General features: G+C 31.0%; 1 protein-coding gene across 1 annotated transcript; it reads left to right on the top strand.

Annotated features, from left to right (window-relative positions):
- The first annotated feature begins 10,855 nt into the window (after window positions 1-10,855).
- LOC130827278 (cation/H(+) antiporter 24-like) lies at window positions 10,856-20,781 on the top strand. Its single transcript, XM_057692945.1, has 3 exons — window positions 10,856-11,098; window positions 17,925-18,929; window positions 19,624-20,781. The coding sequence occupies exons 1-3, from the start codon at window positions 10,856-10,858 to the stop codon at window positions 20,779-20,781; spliced, it is 2,406 nt and encodes an 801-aa protein (XP_057548928.1).
- The last annotated feature ends 552 nt before the right edge of the window (window positions 20,782-21,333 follow it).

The raw sequence follows: 21,333 nt of genomic DNA, 5'->3' as shown, positions 1-21,333 counted from the left end.
TTATTTTCTTACAATTATATCACCTTTTAATTAACCATGAATATTACCAACTTAGGAGTGTTTTCCTAGAATGTCTCTAATATGTTAAAAATCAAGGTACAGAAGATTATATGACAAAAAAAAATTAATAAATTAGTAAATATATGAAAGTTGGTATTATTCTAACAAAAAACATCTCTAAGTTGATTTATTCATAGTTGATTAAAATTGGTATTATTATAAAAAAGTTAATAAAAAATAGTATTATTCACGATAATTTTCCCAAAAATAATCGTTAGTGTTCTGCTCAATTTTTTTTTATTTCATATCTCAAAATAAACAAAAGAATGTTTTTTACTATGTATTTTGAAAATGTAATCCTACTTCACATCATTTTTAGAATGTTATCCTAATAGTACGGATTGTTTTGTGGTAATTTGGTAATTATTTTAAGCAAATTAGTCAACTATTATTTTTTTACAATTTTTCCTATGTATTATTATATTCATGGTTAGATTAGAAAATGTGGGGAAGTGAATTATTCTTTAGAAGAAAAATTATCTAACATTTTTATAATTTCTCAAGAATAATCTCATCCCTACTTTTGAGGATGTTTGCCCACAGTGCACTTAAATGACTGGTTACCTATTTTATAGCTTTGTTTCTAGTATACAAACTCATGGATTACAGGGAGTTTTTAGTATTAATAAATATATTAATATAATATAAGATTACACAGTATTAATAAATATATTAATATGATATAAAAATGTGATCGTTAAAGAATGATTCATATATAATTTATGTTTATCAAGTTAAACGGCTTTTCATAAAAATGTTACCCGTTTGAGAATAAAGAATTGGATGTCAAGAATAATACAAATACACATATGTATTTTACTAGTATAAAAACCTGTATATGTACGGAGTTTTTAATATTAAATATATGAAAAATTATGATTTTAAGAATATAAATGCAAGTATAAATTAAATTTATTAAGTTTAATTTCTTTCATTAAAATGTGATTATTTTTACAAAAATAAAATGATATTTAGAATTAGAGGATAGAGAAAGTACTGTAAAATAATATAAATATAAATAACAATTCACTTTAAATAAGCAATGAAGACTTTTTTTTTAAAATAGTAACTAATCAAAGAATTTAAAACACCACTTCGTATACAACATTCACTATGTCACAAATTTCAACATTCTTATGACATTTTAATTATCTTCAATAATTGTAAAAGTTACTCAAGTATTTTTTTTAGATGATAATAAGACTTATTGTTTTTTTTAAAGAAAAAGAAATTTTCATCCAATTCAAACCAAGACAAAATACATCAAAGACCCGGAATTCAAATCAACTGTATCAACATCAGTATGGAGGAAGCACACACCTTCTAGGAAGGGTTGTACAAACCCACTATTTATGTGCAACAGTAGGAAAGATCCTTAGAGAAACCAAAACCATATAGACTACTGCCTAAGATCTCTGAACCACAAGTTGGTTTGAGATTTTACAGGATACAAAGCAGTAAATCTAATCAAAATTTCCCGACGAATACAATATATGACTTTATCAACAGAATTCATGTGCATGAGCCATATAGCTGTGTTCCTAGTGTGTCAGATATGATAGCATAAGCTGCAAATACTAGTTATAATCACTATCTTTTTGAAGTTATCCCCTTTCCATCTCCTCTTTGTAATTGCACTAAGGTTAGGAGGAAGAGTCTGAATTTTAAGTCATTTTTGAAGTACTTTAAGGCACAGAGAACTGAAATGACACTCTCAAAGAATAGATGCTCGGAAGATTCAGTTGTTGCTAAACTCATCGGCAAAGGTCATTATCCAACACTCGCATTTTAATAAGCTTGTTCTTTATCTTGAGCTTATCCAACATAATCATCCAGAGTACAAATTTTCCTTTTGAGACAAATGTCTTATTCCAAACAAATTTGTCCCATGAGACCCTTCAAGCATCATCAAAATAGGTCTTGTAACTTATCCAGGTCCTCAACTTATTTTTCACATAACAAATCTTCTTGAAGGACCAACTAGCAATTAACAATAATTGAGGCATTGAAGCTTAACCAATCGGAATCCTTGATATATATGCCATGTATCCAGCGAGCCCACAAAGACTTATTGTTAATCATAAAGAATCTATATAAGTATAACCTAATCTTATTCTTGTTCATGCTTTTTTTTTTTTCTTATTCATATATGATTAATATCTATGATTATCATTATATGAGTACCTATATATTCTAAATATAAGCAAACTTTTTCAAATCAATATATCTATATATTAAATTAAATTGGTAATTAACTAATTGAGGATTAATTATATTATATTGAAATCAATTAGTAATATTTTTAAAATATGGTAAATAATTAAGTTTTTTGTTTAGATATTGAAAACTAGCTTAAGTATATGTCATATAGGTGTAATTTAACCAATAGGAATTGTCCAATTGTCAAAGTTTCTCTTAAATTGTCACTTGTCTTCACATACATCATCTTTAATAAATAGTATGATTTGAAATTATAATTCAATATAAATAAACAATATAGAAGTTTATGTCAAAATATTTGCATGTACACATATAAATTTTATGTTTATGTTTTTTTGAGGGGTTTGTTTGTAATTCCTGAGTTGAATCATTTCAACCATTAATGATATCTAAAAATGATGAAATAATAAAATTAAATATGATAATATGCATTTTTAATAGGAAAAATTATCGTGAATAATGCAATTTTTTGTTAATTTTCCTACAATAATACCAACTTTTAATTAACCATAAATAACACCAACTTAAAGGTGTTTTTTCCTAGAATAATACCAACTTTTGTTTATTAATTAATTTACCAATTTCTTTTGTCATGTAATCTTTTATAGTTTGATTTTTAACATGTTATAATACTATAGGGCAATACGCAAATACCTCCATAAGGTTGTATTATTCATGGTTAATCAAAAATTAATATTATTATTGGAAAATAAGCAAAAAATTATATTATTCTTAATAATTTTTCTTATTTAATATATAAAGTTGATTTTTCTAACACACTTTACCTAGAAGGTAATTCTCATCGTAACGATTTTCTATTAAGTCTAAAATAAAACGAAGTGGTATATTGAGCCGATTATAGCAATGTCTTGGATATTTTCTACTTCCTCCATTCCATAAATAAGTTTCCATAACAAATATTTATAGAAATTAAGTAGAATAAAATCTTTTATATGGTAGATATATTATTTTATTAAATACTCCTTCTATTTTTATATGTTCTTTCCAAATAGAATTTACGAATTTTAATGTCAAACTTTAATTATGATTTCTCATTGATTTATATTAAAAAATATATTCATGTAGGATCTTGTTAGATTCGTCTTCGTCGCAATGTATACTTTCTTTATTTCAACATTTTAGAATTTTTGAAAACTCACAATTAAAATTATTTGAGTTTTAAGTTTGCATTGAGATTTGCGGAAAAAGTGAATGGGAAGAACAAATGAAAATAGAGGGAGTAATAAATTTGATGGAGGAAAAGTAGGGGTCATAAACATTATAAAATATCAAAATAAAATTTAGTGGATAAAATATAAGGATAATAACTATTAAAAAATATTTTAATAAAATTAGTGAGAAACATGTGAGGATCATAAGCAATATAAAAGTATTAAAATAAAATTAATGAAAGATATTCGGGGATTATAAACACTAAAAATATTAAAATATGAGGATGAACAATGATAATTATATCCAAAAATTGTGATATAAATAGATTATTATAAATTTTATCAAAAAGATAATTCGCAATCATGATTGGTTGGTTGACTATACTCACAAATAGCGATGGCCACGGTTCAGGTTGGGCCGATTTCGGTTTTATTTGGTTTCAGTTTCTAAAAACTAAAACCTGATTCGGATCGTTGGATTTCGGTTTCGATTTCGGTTCAAGATAGTTCCTTGGCGGTTTAGGAGGCGATTCTTAAAGGTTTAACTTTCGGGTTGGACGGGACATACCATTGGTATTTGCTTCAATTTTTTTTTTTAAAAATATAAATATAAAAATAATATAAAGTACTATAACAATATATGGATGTACCTTTGTTGATAATTATCGAAATTCATTGTCTGTCAATCGTTATTAAAATATTTTCTATTATTATTTAGGTTTAGATTTAATTAGAATAATCAACAAAGTTACGTTCGAGGTGACCGATTTGCAATTTCGCAGGCCACTTCCTACTCGGTTGGTGCCGATCAGAGCCTGGGTTTCAATTCTTGGACGATTATTTGCGGTTTAGCCATCACCATTCACAAACCAATGTCTAGCTTCGAAATTTGTGGAAAAAAACAAATATAACTTTTATTCAGTAACTTTTGGAAAGTGTTGGAAGTGCTAACTTTCCGATAGAAACCATTATGGATGTTGCCTCTAAATATTAATTTCAAAACACACATTAGTTCGCTACCAATGGAATTTCTACATCAATCAATTTTTGTAAAATAACAAAAATTAGCAAATGAGTAAATTGAAGTTATAATTGTAAACCTTTTCATCAATGAGGGTTATATATATATATATATATATATATATATATATATATATATATATATATATATATATATATATATATATATATATATATAAATATATATATATATATATATATATATATATATATATACATATATATATATATATATATATATATATATATATATATATATATATATATATAGGGCTGCACACGGTCTGGTCTGGTCTGGTTTGACAGAAAAATCAGACCAGACCAGAAATTCCGATCTGGAAATTTTTCAGACCAGACCAGACCAGTCAAGAGACCAGACCGGACCAGACCGGACCGTTCTAGAACGGTCTGGTCTGGTCTGGTCTACGGTTTTTTTTTTTTTTTTTTATTTTTTTTTTTTAATTGAGTGAGAATCTAAGATAAACGATAATCTGTAAACAACATACATCATCCAATCCGGAACATCACAAATTTTCAATAGTTAAGTACTCACGTTGGTAGTAATATACATCTTATAGACACAATTTGATTACAAACTTTTCAATCACTTCACAGGCATGAACAATTGCAACACACAAAAGCCCAGAAAATACGAACTAATCGTAGGTACAATCCTAAACATTGATCATTCCCTCAGCATCCATTGTTTTGCATATTTTCACAAGCAATTCAACCCATCAAGATGAAACCCAGAAGAAATTCAAAACCCATAAGCATAATCAAACATTCAGACTAAACCCTAAAAAGTAAAAACAAATCTATCATCATCTGAAAAATTTAATTTCTATCATTCATAATTCTAACAAAGAATTCCATCAAACAAAAACGAAAATGCACAAATAAACATTATCTAAGTTCGAAAGTATCAAATGAGAGAAAGAAAGTATAATAGAAACAAAATCAATACCAAATTAATTGACCGATTAATTGAAGAAAGCTCGAAGAGTTGAAGCCTCGAAGGAGGCGAGGAATTAGAAAGGAGGCGAGGAAGGAATCAGAGAGGAGGCGAGATGAAACAAAAACCCTAAAAATCAAAAACTGATAAAAAAACCCTAAAAATCAAAAAAATCAACCAATATACTTACATTACGAGATTCTACACTTGATTCCGTGGTGAATGGTGAGATTGGAGGAGGAGCGTCAAAGCCTCGAAGAACCACAGAAGCAGAGGCGTCTTTGAAGGAGGTCGTTTGTCGATTGGCGTCTGGCGTCTGTCGACTGTCGATGGGTTGAAGCTTGAAGAGTTGAAGGAAGCGAGGCGAGGCGACTGTCGACTTCAGAGACTCAGGCGAGGCGAGGAAGAGAGAAGAATGGGAGAAGGAAGCAGAGGTCGAGGTCTCGAGGAAACAGGAAATAAGGATTAAGGAATACAGCAGGATAGCCCTAAATCTAATCCCTAGACCCTAATATTAGAGTTTATTACGGTTTATTGGTCCGGTTTGGTCTACAAAATAAAAAATCGGGACCGGACCGTAAACCGTTTAAAAAAAAAAAAAACCGGACCAGACCATTCAGACCGTAGACCAGACCAAATACTTAAATTACGGTTTGGTCCGGTTTGGTTTACGGTTTAGACCAAACTGTGTTCAACCCTATATATATATATATATATATATATATATATATATATATATATATATATATATATATATATATATATATATATATATATATATATATATATATATATATATATATATATATATATATATATATTAGTATGAAAATTTGTGTAATGTACGGAATTGTTAGTATTAAAATATAATTTTATAATGATAATATAATTATATATTATCATTATAAAGTTAAAATTTTCACATCTAAATTTCATAATTATATAAAGGAAAATTACCGTGAATAATACAAACTTAAATGAGTGTTTTCCTAAAAAATCTCTAACATGTTTGTTGTTATTTAGAGCGTATAATGTTCATCGAAAATGATAATTAATTAAATCAAATAAATAAATTAATTTATTAATTAAGTTAATTATCCCAATATTGCAAAATTGTTGTTTTGTGCAAAAGTATTTTTGCGGATAGCGAGATTTCAAGACAAAGATTCCATTTTGGAAATTGCTTAGGTCGCGGCTCCCGAATTTTGCTCTGGTTTTTGCAATGTTCGTTTTATTCGGTTTTATTAGTTATGCAATATCTACCTATGGTTAATATGGTTATATAAAATGAATTATTGGGATGAATTGATTTAATATCGACATTGATTCGTAAATCGATGTTGCAGTTCATAAAGTGACATATTACTTCATGAATGGTTGTATGCTTTCTATAAATATAGAAGGCATGTCTAAGTTATTTCTTACATGTACATGGAATATACATGTGATTTCTAATTTTTCTTTTCTTCTCTATACTTTACATAGAGAACTTGCAATCCTTGATTGTAAATTTCCGTTTATTCTTCCACTTAAGTTTTTTCATGTCGTTCTAAGTTCCTTGTGCCAAGAATTTTGGTGTAATTCTTTATATTTGTGAACATATTTTCGATTTATATTCCCAAGCACCGTAGTAGGAAGGAAATGATGTTTTAGAAAAGAGATCTCACCTAGAATTTATATCAAGTCACATACAAAATCTTCTTATTACTATGTTCGATATATGGTGATTCCCAATGATGAAGTTCACATTTGGTGTATGTTAAGCAAAGGTTTGAACTTGTCATATGTTTTTGTAACCCACTAAGTTTATGTAACTTTATTTATATGTTTGATAAACAAAATTAAAATCACATTTACAACAATGTTAAAAATCAATTTATAGGTGATTATAAAACAAACAAAAATTGGTATATTAATTAATAAACTAAAATTGGTATTATTCTAGGAAAATATCCCCCTAAGTTGATATATATATATATACATATATATATATATATATATATATATATATATATATATATATATATATATATATATATATATATATATATACATATATATATATATATATATATATATACATATATATATATATATATATATATATACATATATATATATATATACATATATATATATATATATACATATATATATATATATATATATACATATATATATACATACATACATATATATATATATATATATATATATATATATATATATATATATATATATATATATATATATATATATATATATATATAAATTGGATGTTTTTAAAAAATATGGATATTTAATAATAAATGAAAAGAAAATAAATTATGTGGAACAAATTTAGAGATTTAACATGCATGGATGAGATAAAAAAAAGTAGTATATCATTGTCTAAAATTAAAAATAATGCAAAATAAGTAAAATGATAATTGATGTTAATTAAATGAGACAAAAGAAGCATTTTTTTTAACCATGTTTGCTCCTTTATAAAACAATCTTTCACTGTTTCAAAGTTTATAATAGGTAACTCTAGTAATTATACAATTTAATTTTGGCATTTTTAGTTCTATTTATACTGCTTTGTTACAATATTTATTTTAGCAGAGGGAAACTACTGTTTATTTTTTACTTTATTTTGTTGTATAAAGTTTTGCTATTATATTTCAATCAATCTATCAATGTAGAAATTTAATAAACTATTTTCATGTAATAGAATAAAATCAACTTTACATTATTTTGTCAATTTACACAATTTAATTAATTTTTAGAATAACTAAAAGGTTGATTTATTATGTTTGTTACTTAAGCCAACATAAACCAATAAAATTCTTCCGTTTTCTGGAGCTCCATGAGAATATAACGTAAAATTTTTCAATCTTTTTATTAGATAGTATGATGATTGTTAACATTTTTGTGTCCTTTATACTCCCACGTGTGAGTAACTTTGACTGTAATTTTTCCAATTACCTCTATCTTTATTAATTTCATGTAAAAAGTTAAGACCTATGGTATGTTTTCTATGAACGGAAAATGAATTACTTTACCGGCCCGAATTGGTATGTAGTATTAAACGGTGGTATTAAACGGTGGTAATGGGAATGAAAACTTATGTAATTTTGGTTGAAAAATCTCTTAGCTACCTTGATGACCATACTTGTCTACCTTCAATCATCTCATTTTCTTTATAAAATTCATTTCAATGCATTACCATTGAGAGAGGTAGTATTAGTTGGTAATGAAAATTTTTAAGCAAAAAAACTATTTTGTAATTAAAGTTTCATGACCATGGAAATGACATAGAACTGTTGATGAAATTTTACACTATAAATTATTTTCTACCACCATTTAGTTCCACTAACCAAAGGAGTCGGTAATAAAATGAGAATGATTATGTTAATGAAGAAGAAAATGAAATGTTATTTATATCTATTTTAGATTTTATTACCTTTTAAAATCGATTGTTATAACTTTTAAAAATCACATTTATTTTAATTTTATTTAAAATTTATTTGGCTATATTATTTTGGGAATGATTTTAAAAACTAAAATCTATAATATTTTAGTGTTTTAATACAATGACAACATATGCCTTAATTATTAATATTTAATACAATAAAATTCAAATCAAATATCTAGTTGACTTAAATTTCAAAACAATGCTAAAATGAATGAGTTCCATTTCTTTGAGAAGTGGCTAGAGATAAAACTAGTTAGACATCCTATTTGGATAGTCACCTGCATCAACACCTATGCTACCTATGCCTTGATTATCGTTCTAGCATTTATGATTGCATTTTAAATTTTTTTGATCATATTTTTACCTTTTATCTTACACTGTTTGTCGTGATTTCTATCTTTTCTTGCTTTGCTTTTCTCTGTGGTTCTTTCTCGAGCTGAAAAAGTCTTTACGAGTATGATTTGTCGTTTTCCATCCAACCCAAACCTTGATTATAGTTTTCACGAGCAGAATACACTTGGTATTCTCTTTTACGAGTATGATTTGTCGTCTACATATAACATTGAATCAATTGTATTTTTGTAAAACCTATTTTTAGTCCTTTATACTTATAATAAAGTGTCTAATGGATTAATAGATTGTATAGTATTTGGAATTAGTTTGTTTTAAATAACTTAAAAACTATTATGTTTTAGATAATCTAATCGATTGTTTATTATCTTTTAGATAATCTAATCGATTGTTTATATTAGTTTCATTTACTCAATTAGATTAAGTTTGGATTATCTAATATCACTTATAAGCATAATTACATGTGTATATTAGACCTATTAATAGTTTAGATTACTTTCATCCACTCTAATAAATCGAGTTTTCAAATATTCAACTTTATGATATGATCACTTTAAAATCATTAATTGATTTGCGTTGTAATAATTTAATTTTCTTCAGGTAAAGAGAATTAGTTCATACGTAATATAGAGCTTGAACCTGATCAATATTTGCCTGATCGATAATAGCCCGTAATCTAGTCCGACACGAAAAATAAAGCTTGAACCTAATCTGTACCTGGTAAAACCAATTCATGATTATTAATCAATAACAACATGATTTAGATTGACACTTGATGGACTTGAACTTCAATTGGTACCAAACCAGTGCTAACTTGATAACTCGAATAGTTGTTCTTCAACTAACCAACTAACTACCACGACCCAAGTGAGCCTCGATACACCACATATCTAAAAAATGATAAATTCGAAATTGAATAGAATCGAATAATATCCTCCTAAAACCGATTTAATGACTCAAATAAATACCTCCATTTATGATGTAATTGATAAGTTTTTTTTTACCTAAATTGTTAAGGGGATATTGTTCTATATTTAGCTTCTTGCATTGTTTCCTTTTATAAAAAATTACAAGTAAAAAGAGCCGAGAAAAGTAATAAATGCACACAAAATAAGGAAAAAAAAAAAGAAAAAGATTAAACACAAAGTGAGGAAGAATGGAAGGACTAGATTGTACAAGTCACAAAGCTAATTAAAATGGAAACTAATTGCCTTATTTAACGCCTAACCATCCTTCAAATTTCCCTTTCTTCTCACTTTCTTTCCTCCTCTTTCACTTAAACATTTCTTCTTGAATTTCTCTTACATAATTTTTAAATAAACCAAAAAAAAATTAAAAAATGCTCCCAAAAACCAATTCTCATGCAAGATAATTATAATTTTGTTACATAATTAATCCATTTTCATAATTATGATCATATCATCACTTCTTTGATCATGTTCTTATATAAAATCAAACTAATTTTTTCGATTACATAGTAGACTGAAGGAAGGGGAGGACTACGTGGTCAGAATCAAACCCAAAATCTTTGTAGAGAAAAATCGCTCTAGTTGATACAAAACTCGATTCTTGTTATAAAATCAAAGTGAATATTGTTGATTAAATTAAAAAGGTGTTGTGATGGATGAAACCCTAGCAGAATTAAATGGGTCAGCTGTGATTGATTATCATGGAAAAGTGGTTGAGATAATATGTAGAAGAAACAAAGGATATCATGCATTTTCAGTATTAAGAGGCACAACCTCTCTTGATTATTCCTTCACATTACTTCTATTAGAAATTTCTTTAGTTCTTATTTTCAGTCATATTATGCGTTTCCTATTGAAGCCTCTCAAACAACCTAAAGTTATCTCTGATGTTCTTGTAAGCTTCTTCTTTTTATTTTTTTAAAATTTTTTTTTGGAATTCTACGAGGTGACTCTAAGTTTTTGACTTTTTTACGTGGTAGACAATAAATCCCGTAGTGACCCTATGCTTCCAGCTTTTTCATGTGGTAGAAAAAATGTTAAATTTTTTCTTTAATTAAGTACTTATTTAGACTCGATTACAAAATATGTGGTCTATTAGGGTGCGAATGTCTATTAATTTTTTTTGTAAAAAATAAATTCATTATGTTTAAGAAAAATAGTGTAAAGTTAACAAAAATACTTCCTTTTTGTCTACCATGTGGAAAATTTAGAAATTTAAGGTAACCGCATAGATTAACAAAACTTTTATCTACCACGTGAAAAAATTAATAATTTAGGGTCACAACATAAATTTCCCTATATTTTTATTCAAAATTTGTATGCATTCTTGTTGAATTATTTGATTGTTGGTGTAGTTTGAGTACTACCCAAAGTTTTGGATAGGATAATTTTGTTTGAACTAACTTCATGCAACATGCTCCCTATGTTTATAATGTCTTCTATTGTAGAATAGGGAAGAAACCAAGAAGATTAATAATGATAAGAGAGAAAATCCTATTATGAATACTTATTTATTAATATAAATAAAATAATGATTACTATTATTTAAAATAAAAAAGTAAAGGAGTTAATAAAAGAAAGATGAAGTATGTTATAATGATTGTATTAATTATTTTTTGAATATATAATTGTATTAATTAATTTTTGGGTTATAAATATAACTATGTGAAGAATTTTAGTAAAATATGTTAAATAAATAAGGATATTTTTATTCAGAAATGTGCAAATATGAAACAATTCATAATGTAATGTGAAAACGTTTGCCAAAACCGATACGATGCTAAGAACAATACAAACAACAATGAACAAAACAATGTTTGACAATGTAAGCTAATCAAAAGGACACAAGGATTTAAGGAGGTTCACCCAATGATGGCTACATCCTCCGTGGTGTGTAGTTTCTGTTTATATTATATCAAGAATGAGTATAAACAACACTTTTAAATGAAGAATTACAATTGAGCAAGAGATAAAAACAAAAGGCTATGTGTTTGGCTTAGGGGTTGTGTTTGATGTGTTTTGTGTGTGAGTATGAGAGCTCTATTTATAGTACTAGGTACATGAATATGAATAGATCACTTGAATACAAAGTTAATATTGAGTAATGAATACTATGAAATAACTCTAAGGATTTGAAAGGTCGAAAACAAGCATCCCATGCATATCAGAGGATCCGCTCGACCGGATCAGAGAGCTCGCTCGGTCGAGCGGCTCGGTCGAGCGAGCATCAGCAACAATCTGGAGCATTCTGTCTGACCGCTCGACCCACCAAAATAGCTCGCTCGGTCGAGCAGGTAGGTCGAGCGACCTTACTGCTTCCTCTGTTAGAATTTTGATCGAGCATATAATAAATCAAACCCTTTCATTTTCTTCATTATTCTTCATTAACACCCATAATTCTTCATGAATACTCTTCCACATAATTACACCCTTTTAGTTTCCATCAACCAAGAGTCACACACATGAATTCATCCTTTAATGTGCACTCAAGTCACACATGCTTATTCATAACAATCTCCACCTTGACTTGAGTTCACCCAAGTCAAAACATTCATCAATCCACTTCATAAACAAGAGAAAACATACACACCTCAAAATGCCCAAAGGCATTATCTCAAGCAAGGAGCTAAACCTACCAAGTCAACACATAATTCAAACTTGGTAGTAGGTAATGACTTTGTCATCATGTCGGCCGGATTTCCTATGGTGTCAATCTTCTTTAATAACACCCTTTTGTGCTCAACTTCATCCTGGATAAAGTTATACTTAATATCAATGTGTTTGGATCTTCTATGAAATGTATTTTGATTTCTAGCCAAATGAATTGCACTTTGACTATGACAATGCACACTTACCTCACACACCTTATTGCACATTTCACCAACAAGACCTTTAAGCCATTTTGCCTCCTTGAATGACTCGGCCACGGCTATGTACTCCGCTTCGGTTGTTGAAAGAGCAACCACATCTTGCAATGATGATTGCCAACTAATTGCCGAACCACCCAAAGTAAACTCGAACCCACTTGTGGACTTTCTATTATCTAGATCACCACCATAATCCGAGTCACAAAACCCGGTTAGCTCGCTTGAATTCTTCCCATACATGAGACAAACATTTGAAGTATCTTTCAAATACCTCAATTACCATTTTAGTGCCTCCTAATGTCCCTTCCCCGGATTAGACATATATCTACTCACCAAACTCACCGCATGAGCAATGTCGGGTCTAGAACATACCATAGCATACATAACACTACCAACGGCACTGGTGTATGGAATTCTTACCATTTGCTCTTCTTCCGCCTCTGTTTGTGGACACAACTTCTTGGATAATTTGAAATGAGAAGCAAGAGGAGTAGACACACCTTTAGCATCATCTATAGAGAAACGTTGCACAACTTTCTCAATGTACTTCCTTTGACTAAGGTATAAGATACCCTTAGCCCGATCTCTCAAAATCTCCATCCCAAGAATCTTCTTGGCTACACCAAGATCTTTCATATCAAATTCACTTGAAAGCAACTCTTTCAAGTTCTCCACCTTAAACAAAGAGCTACATGCTACAAGCATGTCATCAACATATAAGAGCAAATATAACAAAGAACCATCTTCAAATTTCTTAAGATAGACACAACTATCATAAGAACTTCTAATAAAATCATGTGAAATCATAAAGGAATCAAACCTTTTGTACCATTGCCTCGGAGATTGCTTTAACCCATACAATGACCTCTTCAATCTACACACATGATTTTCCTTACCGGCTACCTCAAAACCTTCCGGTTGTTTCATAAAGATTTCTTCTTCAAGCTCACCGTGAAGAAAAGTCGTTTTTACATCCAATTGATGTAACTCCAAATCCTCCATCGCCACCAAAGCAAGCAATGCTCTTATAGAAGAGTGTTTCACCACCGGTGAGAAAACCTCATGAAAATCAACACCCTCAATTTGAGAGTATCCCTTTGCAACTACCCTTGCTTTGTAGATGGGAGGAATGTCACTTGAAGGACCCTCCTTCCTCTTGAATATCCACTTGCACCCAACAATTTTCTTTTTCTTTGGTGCTTCAACGATATGCCAAGTTCCATTCTTACCAAGAGACTCCATCTCTTGCTTCATAGCTATCAACCACTTGCTTGAGTCATTTGAGGCCATAGCCTCCTTGTACGTACTTGGTTCATGTAACCCTTCGACTTCGCTAGCAATGTTGAGAGCATAAACAACATAATCACACTCTTCAATATATCTTCTTGGAGCCACGATTTTCCTTCTTTGCCTAGTCGTGGACAAAGAAGGAGACCTTTGTTGAACATCATTATCATTTTTCTCATCTTCAATATTGAGAGGTTGATCCTCCACTTGTGCATCTTTATTTACATCATTATCAATGGACTTTTCTACACTAGATACAAGCATGCTATTTTCATCAAAAACAACATCTCTAGAAATAATTATTCTTTTTGATTCATTACACCACACCCTATACCCCTTTACACCCACTCCATATCCCACAAAGATACATTTTCTAGCCCTAGGTTCTAACTTACCATCATTTACATGAATATAAGCTGGACAACCAAAGATTCTAAGACTAGAATAATTTACCGGAGTGTTGTACCATACTTCTTGTGGCGACTTGAACTTCAAGGCGGTATGAGGTGAACGATTGATCAAATAACATGCCGTAGACACTGCTTCGGCCCAAAATTGTTTCCCCAAGTTTGCTTGTTTTAACATGCACCTAGCCCTCTCCAATAATGTTTTATTCATCCTCTCCGCAACACCATTTTGTTGAGGATGTCCTACAAAAGTTCTATGTCTAACAATGCCTTCATTAGAACAATATTTCAGAAATTTATTATCAACAAATTCAAGACCATTATCAGTTCTTAAGGTTTTAATGCTCCTACCGGTCTTCTTTTCAATCATCTTCTTCCATTCCAAGAAGACATCAAAAACTTCATTTTTATGTTTTATAAAATAACACCAAACTTTCCTAGAGAAATCATCAATAAAGGTCAACATGTAATTACAACCACTAAGGGAGGGCATTCGTGAAGGCCCCTACAAATCGGAATTGACATAGTCTAAAATTCCCTTAGTGTTGTGAATGGCGGGTTTGAAACTAACTCTCTTGTGTTTCCCATAAACACAATGTTCACAAAAACCAAGGTTCCCAAATTTCTTCCCATCAAATAAACCTTGTTTAGAGAGTTCAAACATACGTCTTTCTCCCATGTGACCAAGCCTCAAATGCCAAAGTTTGGTGTCATGATCGGACATAGTGCTTGTGGAAACATTCGCCGAGCCAAGGATGGTTGAACCTTGAAGAGCATACAAACTTCCATTCAACTTACCCTTCATCACAACTAGTAAACCTCTAGCAACCTTCATAACTCCACCTTCACACGTGATTCTACACCCGATTTTATCAAGAGTACCCAAAGACAAAAGATTCTTTTTTAGACTCGGGACATACCTAACGTCGGTTAAGGTCCTCACAATCCCATCAAACATCTTGACTTTAATGCTCCCAATCCCAACAACCTTACAAGTTGTGTCGTTTCCCATGGTAACACTTCCCCCATCAATACTTTCAAATGTATGGAAGAAAGTTTTGTTGGGAGTCATGTGAAATGTGCACCCCGAGTCAAAAATCCACTCATTATTATCTTTGTACTCATGAGTGGCAACTAAAATATCACCATCATCACTATCATTCACATAACTAGCATTGGCATTGCTAGTTCCTTCCCTAGCCTCTTCCTCATTTTTCCTTTTTAACTTCCAACAATCCTTCTTGATGTGGCCCTTAAGCTTGCAATAATTACAAGTTTTATTTTTATTTGGCCTAATGGACTTGGACCTCCCTTTACTCTTGTTTCCACTCCCACTAGTGGAACCTTTCTCTTGTGACCTCCCTCTCACAAACAAACCATCACTAGCATTGCTTTGTGACTTTTGTGATAATTGTGAATCGATAAGGTCCCTTTGAGTCAAGGCACTCTTCACATCATCACTACTCAAATTATCTCTACCATAGAGTAGAGTTTCTCTAAAATTTTTATAAGAAGGGGGTAAAGAACATAAGAGGTAAATTGCCAAGTCTTCATCATCAAGCTTGACATCAATGTTTCGCAAATCCATAACAATGGAGTAAAATTCATCTAAGTGAGGTTTCAAGGATTTACCTTCCTCCAAGCGTAGATCGTAGAGTCTACTTTTCAAAAGTAGCCTATTGGTAACACTCTTGGCCATATAGAGTGATTCCAACTTCTCCCATATACCCTTGGTTGTTGTTTCTTTAACAACCTCTCTTAGAACTTCATTGGAAAGGCATAATTGGATTGCCGACAAAGCTTTTGAGTCTATCTCTTCCCATCTTGATGCGGACATTCCTTCCGGCATCTTATCTACACCATCAATGGCCTTATGCACACCATTTTGGATTAAAATGGCTCTCATTTTGACTTGCCATAAGCCAAAATTTACATTCCTATCAAACTTCTCTATATCAAGCTTCATTGTAGTCATGATTCTCAAATAACAACTTCTTAAGACACCGTAAAATCAACTTGGCTCTGATACCAATTGAAAACATTTGCCAAAACCGATACAATGCTAAGAACAATACAAACAACAATGAACAAAACAACGTTTGACAATGTAAGCTAATCAAAAGGACACAAGGATTTAAGGAGGTTCACCCAATGATGGCTACGTCCTCCGTGGTGTGTAGTTTCTGTTTATATTATATCAAGAATGAGTATAAACGACACTTCTAAATGAAGAATTACAATTGAGCAAGAGATAAAAACGAAATGCTATGTGTTTGGCTTAGGGGTTGTGTTTGATATGTTTTATGTGTGAGTATGAGAGCTCTATTTATAGTACTAGGTACATGAATATGAATAGCTCACTTGAATACAAAGTTAATATTGAGTAATGAATACTATGAAATAACTCTAAGGATTTGAAAAGTCGAAAACAAGCATCCCATGCATATCAGAGGATCCGCTCGACCGGATCAGAGCGCTCGCTCGGTCGAGCGACCTTATTGCTTCCTCTGTTAGAATTTTGATCGAGCATACAATAAATCAAACCCTTTCATTTTCTTCATTATTCTTCATTAACACCTATAATTCTTCATGAATACTCTTCCACATAATTACACCCTTTTAGTTTCCATCAACCAAGAGTCACACACATGAATTCATCCTTTAATGTGCACTCAAGTCACACATGCTTATTCATAACATAATGAAAAGAATTTTATTAAATTTTCATTGATGAAAAATAGGTTTAACAAATAAGAATGAAATGCGGATGAATTGTTGTAGTGTTTGGAAACAAGTATTTCATTTTAAATTATGGATTTTAATTATGAAATCATAAATGAAGAATTTGATAATGACAAGGTTTAGGTAGTTATTCTTAAATTCTCAACTTTAACTATTTTAAAAATAATATTGGAATTTGATTCAAATTCAAATTTGAATATTTTTTATTTGCATAGTCCTATATTATGTTTCTATCCAGGTGGGTGTCTAAGTGGCAATAAAAACTCATCTTTTAAGGTCTTTAGAGAGGCCCCTATAATGTGGGAAACGAATTTGTTAATAAGATGCTTAATTACGTTGATGCATTAATTTATTAATATATACTAAATGCGACCTAATAATTAACGTGATGTGATTTGGTGTTATTTGGTGTGTGTAGGCAGGCATAATCTTAGGACCATCCGTACTTGGACACAACGAAACATTTGCAAAGAACGTAATCCCAGAGAACACAAGATTTGTTACACAAAATATGGGCATAATTGGCTTTTGTTTCTTCCTTTTTGTCATGGGCGTCAAAATGGACTTAGGCGTAGTCCAAAAAGCAGGAAAAAAACATTGGATCATAGCCATAACCGGTATAATAATCCCCATCCTTGTAGTAGGCCTAGTATCATATCTCCTAAGGCCATATATGGACACCGAACTCCGAAAAGTCTCCTCCATCGGAGGCGTGATTACTGCAGTCGCGATCACAACATTTCCGGTCATTTACTCGATGCTTAAAGACATGCACCTTGTTGGGTCCGAAATTGGACGTTTTGCCCTTACGACAGTCATTATTAGTGACATAATCGGTATTAGCGTTATTATTGTATTTGAAGCGATCAAACAATCTGATAGTAAGCCAATTAATGCGTTATATTACGTAATTACCATAATTTTAGTATGTGGTTTGGTAATTGGGGGTGTACCTCAGATTATGTTATGGATTAATAAACAAACTCCCGAAGGTAAACCTGTTGATCAAAGATATATAACTTTTACGTTACTTGGAGTTTTTGTTATTGGTTTTATTACTGATTTTATTGGTGCGGCTATCGGTAATGGGCCTCTTTGGCTTGGGCTTGCTATACCCGATGGGCCTCCTATTGGTGCAACTATTGTTCAAAAGAGTGAGACTTTTATGAATGATATACTTTTGCCGTTTTCTTATGCTACTATTGGGCTTAGCACGGATGTATATGCTATGAGTGCTTGTTGGTCTTGTGTGCTTCCCATATTTGCTGTGGCTGTTATGGGTTTTGTGGCTAAGCTTGTTTCGGTTGTTATGGCGGCCCGGTTTACTGATATGCCTTATAGAGATTCTATTGTCTTGGGCCTCATGCTCAGCCTCAGGGGTCAAACTGAATTTCTTTTATACATGCATTGGTTTGATTTAAAGGTACGTATGTTTCTTAATGATCACTTTGTTTATATTTTGATTATTGGAAAAATAGCCACATGTGATCTCACATCGAATCATTAAAGAAAGGTTGACTAACCTATATATTAGATGAACTATTCCTTCTAATACTAGATGGTTTTGGATGGAACCTTATCGGGTCTGTGTTCAGTCAACTCTCATCAGTGTGGTCATGTGTAAAAGCCCAAACTTATCATAGTATCAGCGCTCCACAGTTTTCGACCGATTGTAAACAATAAATCTCGGTCTTCCATAAAAAACAACAATGTGCGAGTTCAAAAAGAATGACAATCCCGCTCAATTAGAAAAATAAGCTCACATATGAGGAGTGTTGGAAAAATTGATAACCCACAAGTGATTTTACATAGAAGATTTAGAATTTGATGGGCTACTTCTTTTATCATCAATTGGTTTTAGGATAGATACTCATCGGATTTGTGTGCAGCCAACTAACTATCGGCCTTTTATGCGGGTCTTATTGTGTACAAGCCCAATAACAAATTTATCATATACACACAATTTGTATTTTCATGAGGCGATCTCATTATGAGTCATACATAAAGGTTAAATAACAAATCTAATACAAATTTTTGAACTTCAAAGCATATTCAATAAATGTACTTGCAATGTGAATTTGTGTAGCTCTAACTCATATATATATCTTTGAATGCAGTTCATAAAGACATCATCGTTCACAATAATGGTGATTGTAACTATCATAATGACGGCCATAGCAAGCCCTATAATAAACCTATTGTATGATCCAACAAAACCATACATGGTAAATAAGAAAAGAACTATACAACACACAGCCCAAGACTCAGAACTCCGAATTCTCGCATGTATTTACGATCAAGAAAGTGTGGCAAGTTTATTTAACCTCTTAGATTTCATGAACCCGACTACAAACAACCCATTTAAGGTATTGGCTCTTTATCTAGTCGAACTTGTGGGTCGGGCTGCCCCAGTCTTCATAGACCACACAAAACAAATCGACGAGTATTGGGACAACAACGACGAGGCCATTCACAATGCCATTAATCTCTACGTAGAGGATCGTACAGACAGTATTGATATGAACTTTTTTACAAGCGTTACACCTCAAAGGACCATGTACCAAGATATATGTGAAATTGCCTTGTTGAACAAGGTAGGGTTTATTATTTTACCCTTCCATAAAAAATGTATTGAAGATGGGAATGATTTTTCTACAGCCCTACTACGGCCCGGGGTACAAACCGCTAATGCTAACACGGTTACACATGCACCATGCTCGGTAGGTTTGTTAGCATGCAAAAATGCCGCTTCATGGGGGACCCTCCCTAATCGAATGAGCCAACGAGGACACCGCCAGTTTGCGATGTTGTTCCTCGGTGGACCAGATGCCCGAGAGGGTCTCTCGTTAGCAGATCGAATGGTGGGCCACCCTGACGTGTCATTAGTAGTTGTTCGATTTCTGGCAAGTGAGTATAGGGGTGACAATGAGTCAGAGCGAAAATTAGATGATGGGGTTGTTACATGGTTTTGGGTGAAAAATGAAAGAAATGACAAAGTGGTGTACAAGGAAATAAGTGTTAGTAATGGGTTTGAAACGGTTTCGGCTATACAATCGTTAAATGAGAGTGTTGCAATTGATTTATGGATTGTAGGGAGGAAAAGTGGAATTAATCCAAGATTATTGTATGGTTTATCAGAATGGAGTGATAATCCTGAATTGGGATTAATAGGAGATTTTTTGGTATCAGTAGATTTTAATACCTCAGGATCTGTATTAGTTGTTCAACAACAAGTTTTAAGAGATCAACGGGCTAGTCCTTGGGCTTGTTACTAGTCTTACTTCTTTTTTTATTATTTTATTTTCCTTCTGTAAACTTAATAGATTTAATGTTTATTTATTTCACAAATTCTTGTTCTTTCCGTTTTTTTTATTTTTTATTTTTTTTTATTTTTTTTTCAATTCTACATTGTATATAAGTTAGAATGGATACTAATAAGCTTTAGCTAGGACTTATTCCCTCCTACTCAACTAATAAGCTTTAGCTAGGACTTATTCCCTCCTACTCAACTAAATGCCCCATTTCATTTTGCATATTTGACAATGCAGTGATTCAATCCTAAAAAATATCTCTAATTGATCTATATGATAAAAATTATAAAATTTAATTTTATTTAAATTTACAATGAAATGAATAAAAAATATCAATATATTGCTATGTTTTAACTTATATATTAAAAATATGATACAAATTAAAAATAAAAATGAATATATAGTGCAAAAATGCAGATAGGACAAGGGTGTTACTTTTAATACTTTAATTACTCATTTCACTAGAAAAATTAATAAAATAGTTACATATACATACTCCATCGATCTCTATGGACT

The sequence above is a fragment of the Amaranthus tricolor genome, chromosome 11 (assembly GCF_026212465.1).
Source record: "Amaranthus tricolor cultivar Red isolate AtriRed21 chromosome 11, ASM2621246v1, whole genome shotgun sequence".
NCBI lineage: Eukaryota > Viridiplantae > Streptophyta > Magnoliopsida > Caryophyllales > Amaranthaceae > Amaranthus > Amaranthus tricolor.
Note: the sequence above shows the minus strand (reverse complement) of the source record. Positions and strands in the feature narration are given on the sequence as shown.

Bases quoted from the DNA above. Each gene is read 5' to 3' on its own strand.
- LOC130827278 (XM_057692945.1), top strand. From the start codon at position 10,856: ATGGATGAAACCCTAGCAGAATTAAATGGGTCAGCTGTGATTGATTAT. The intron at 11,099-17,924 runs GTAAGCTTCTTC...TGGTGTGTGTAG, and splicing joins AAGTTATCTCTGATGTTCTT to GCAGGCATAATCTTAGGACC. The intron at 18,930-19,623 runs GTACGTATGTTT...CTTTGAATGCAG, and splicing joins TGCATTGGTTTGATTTAAAG to TTCATAAAGACATCATCGTT.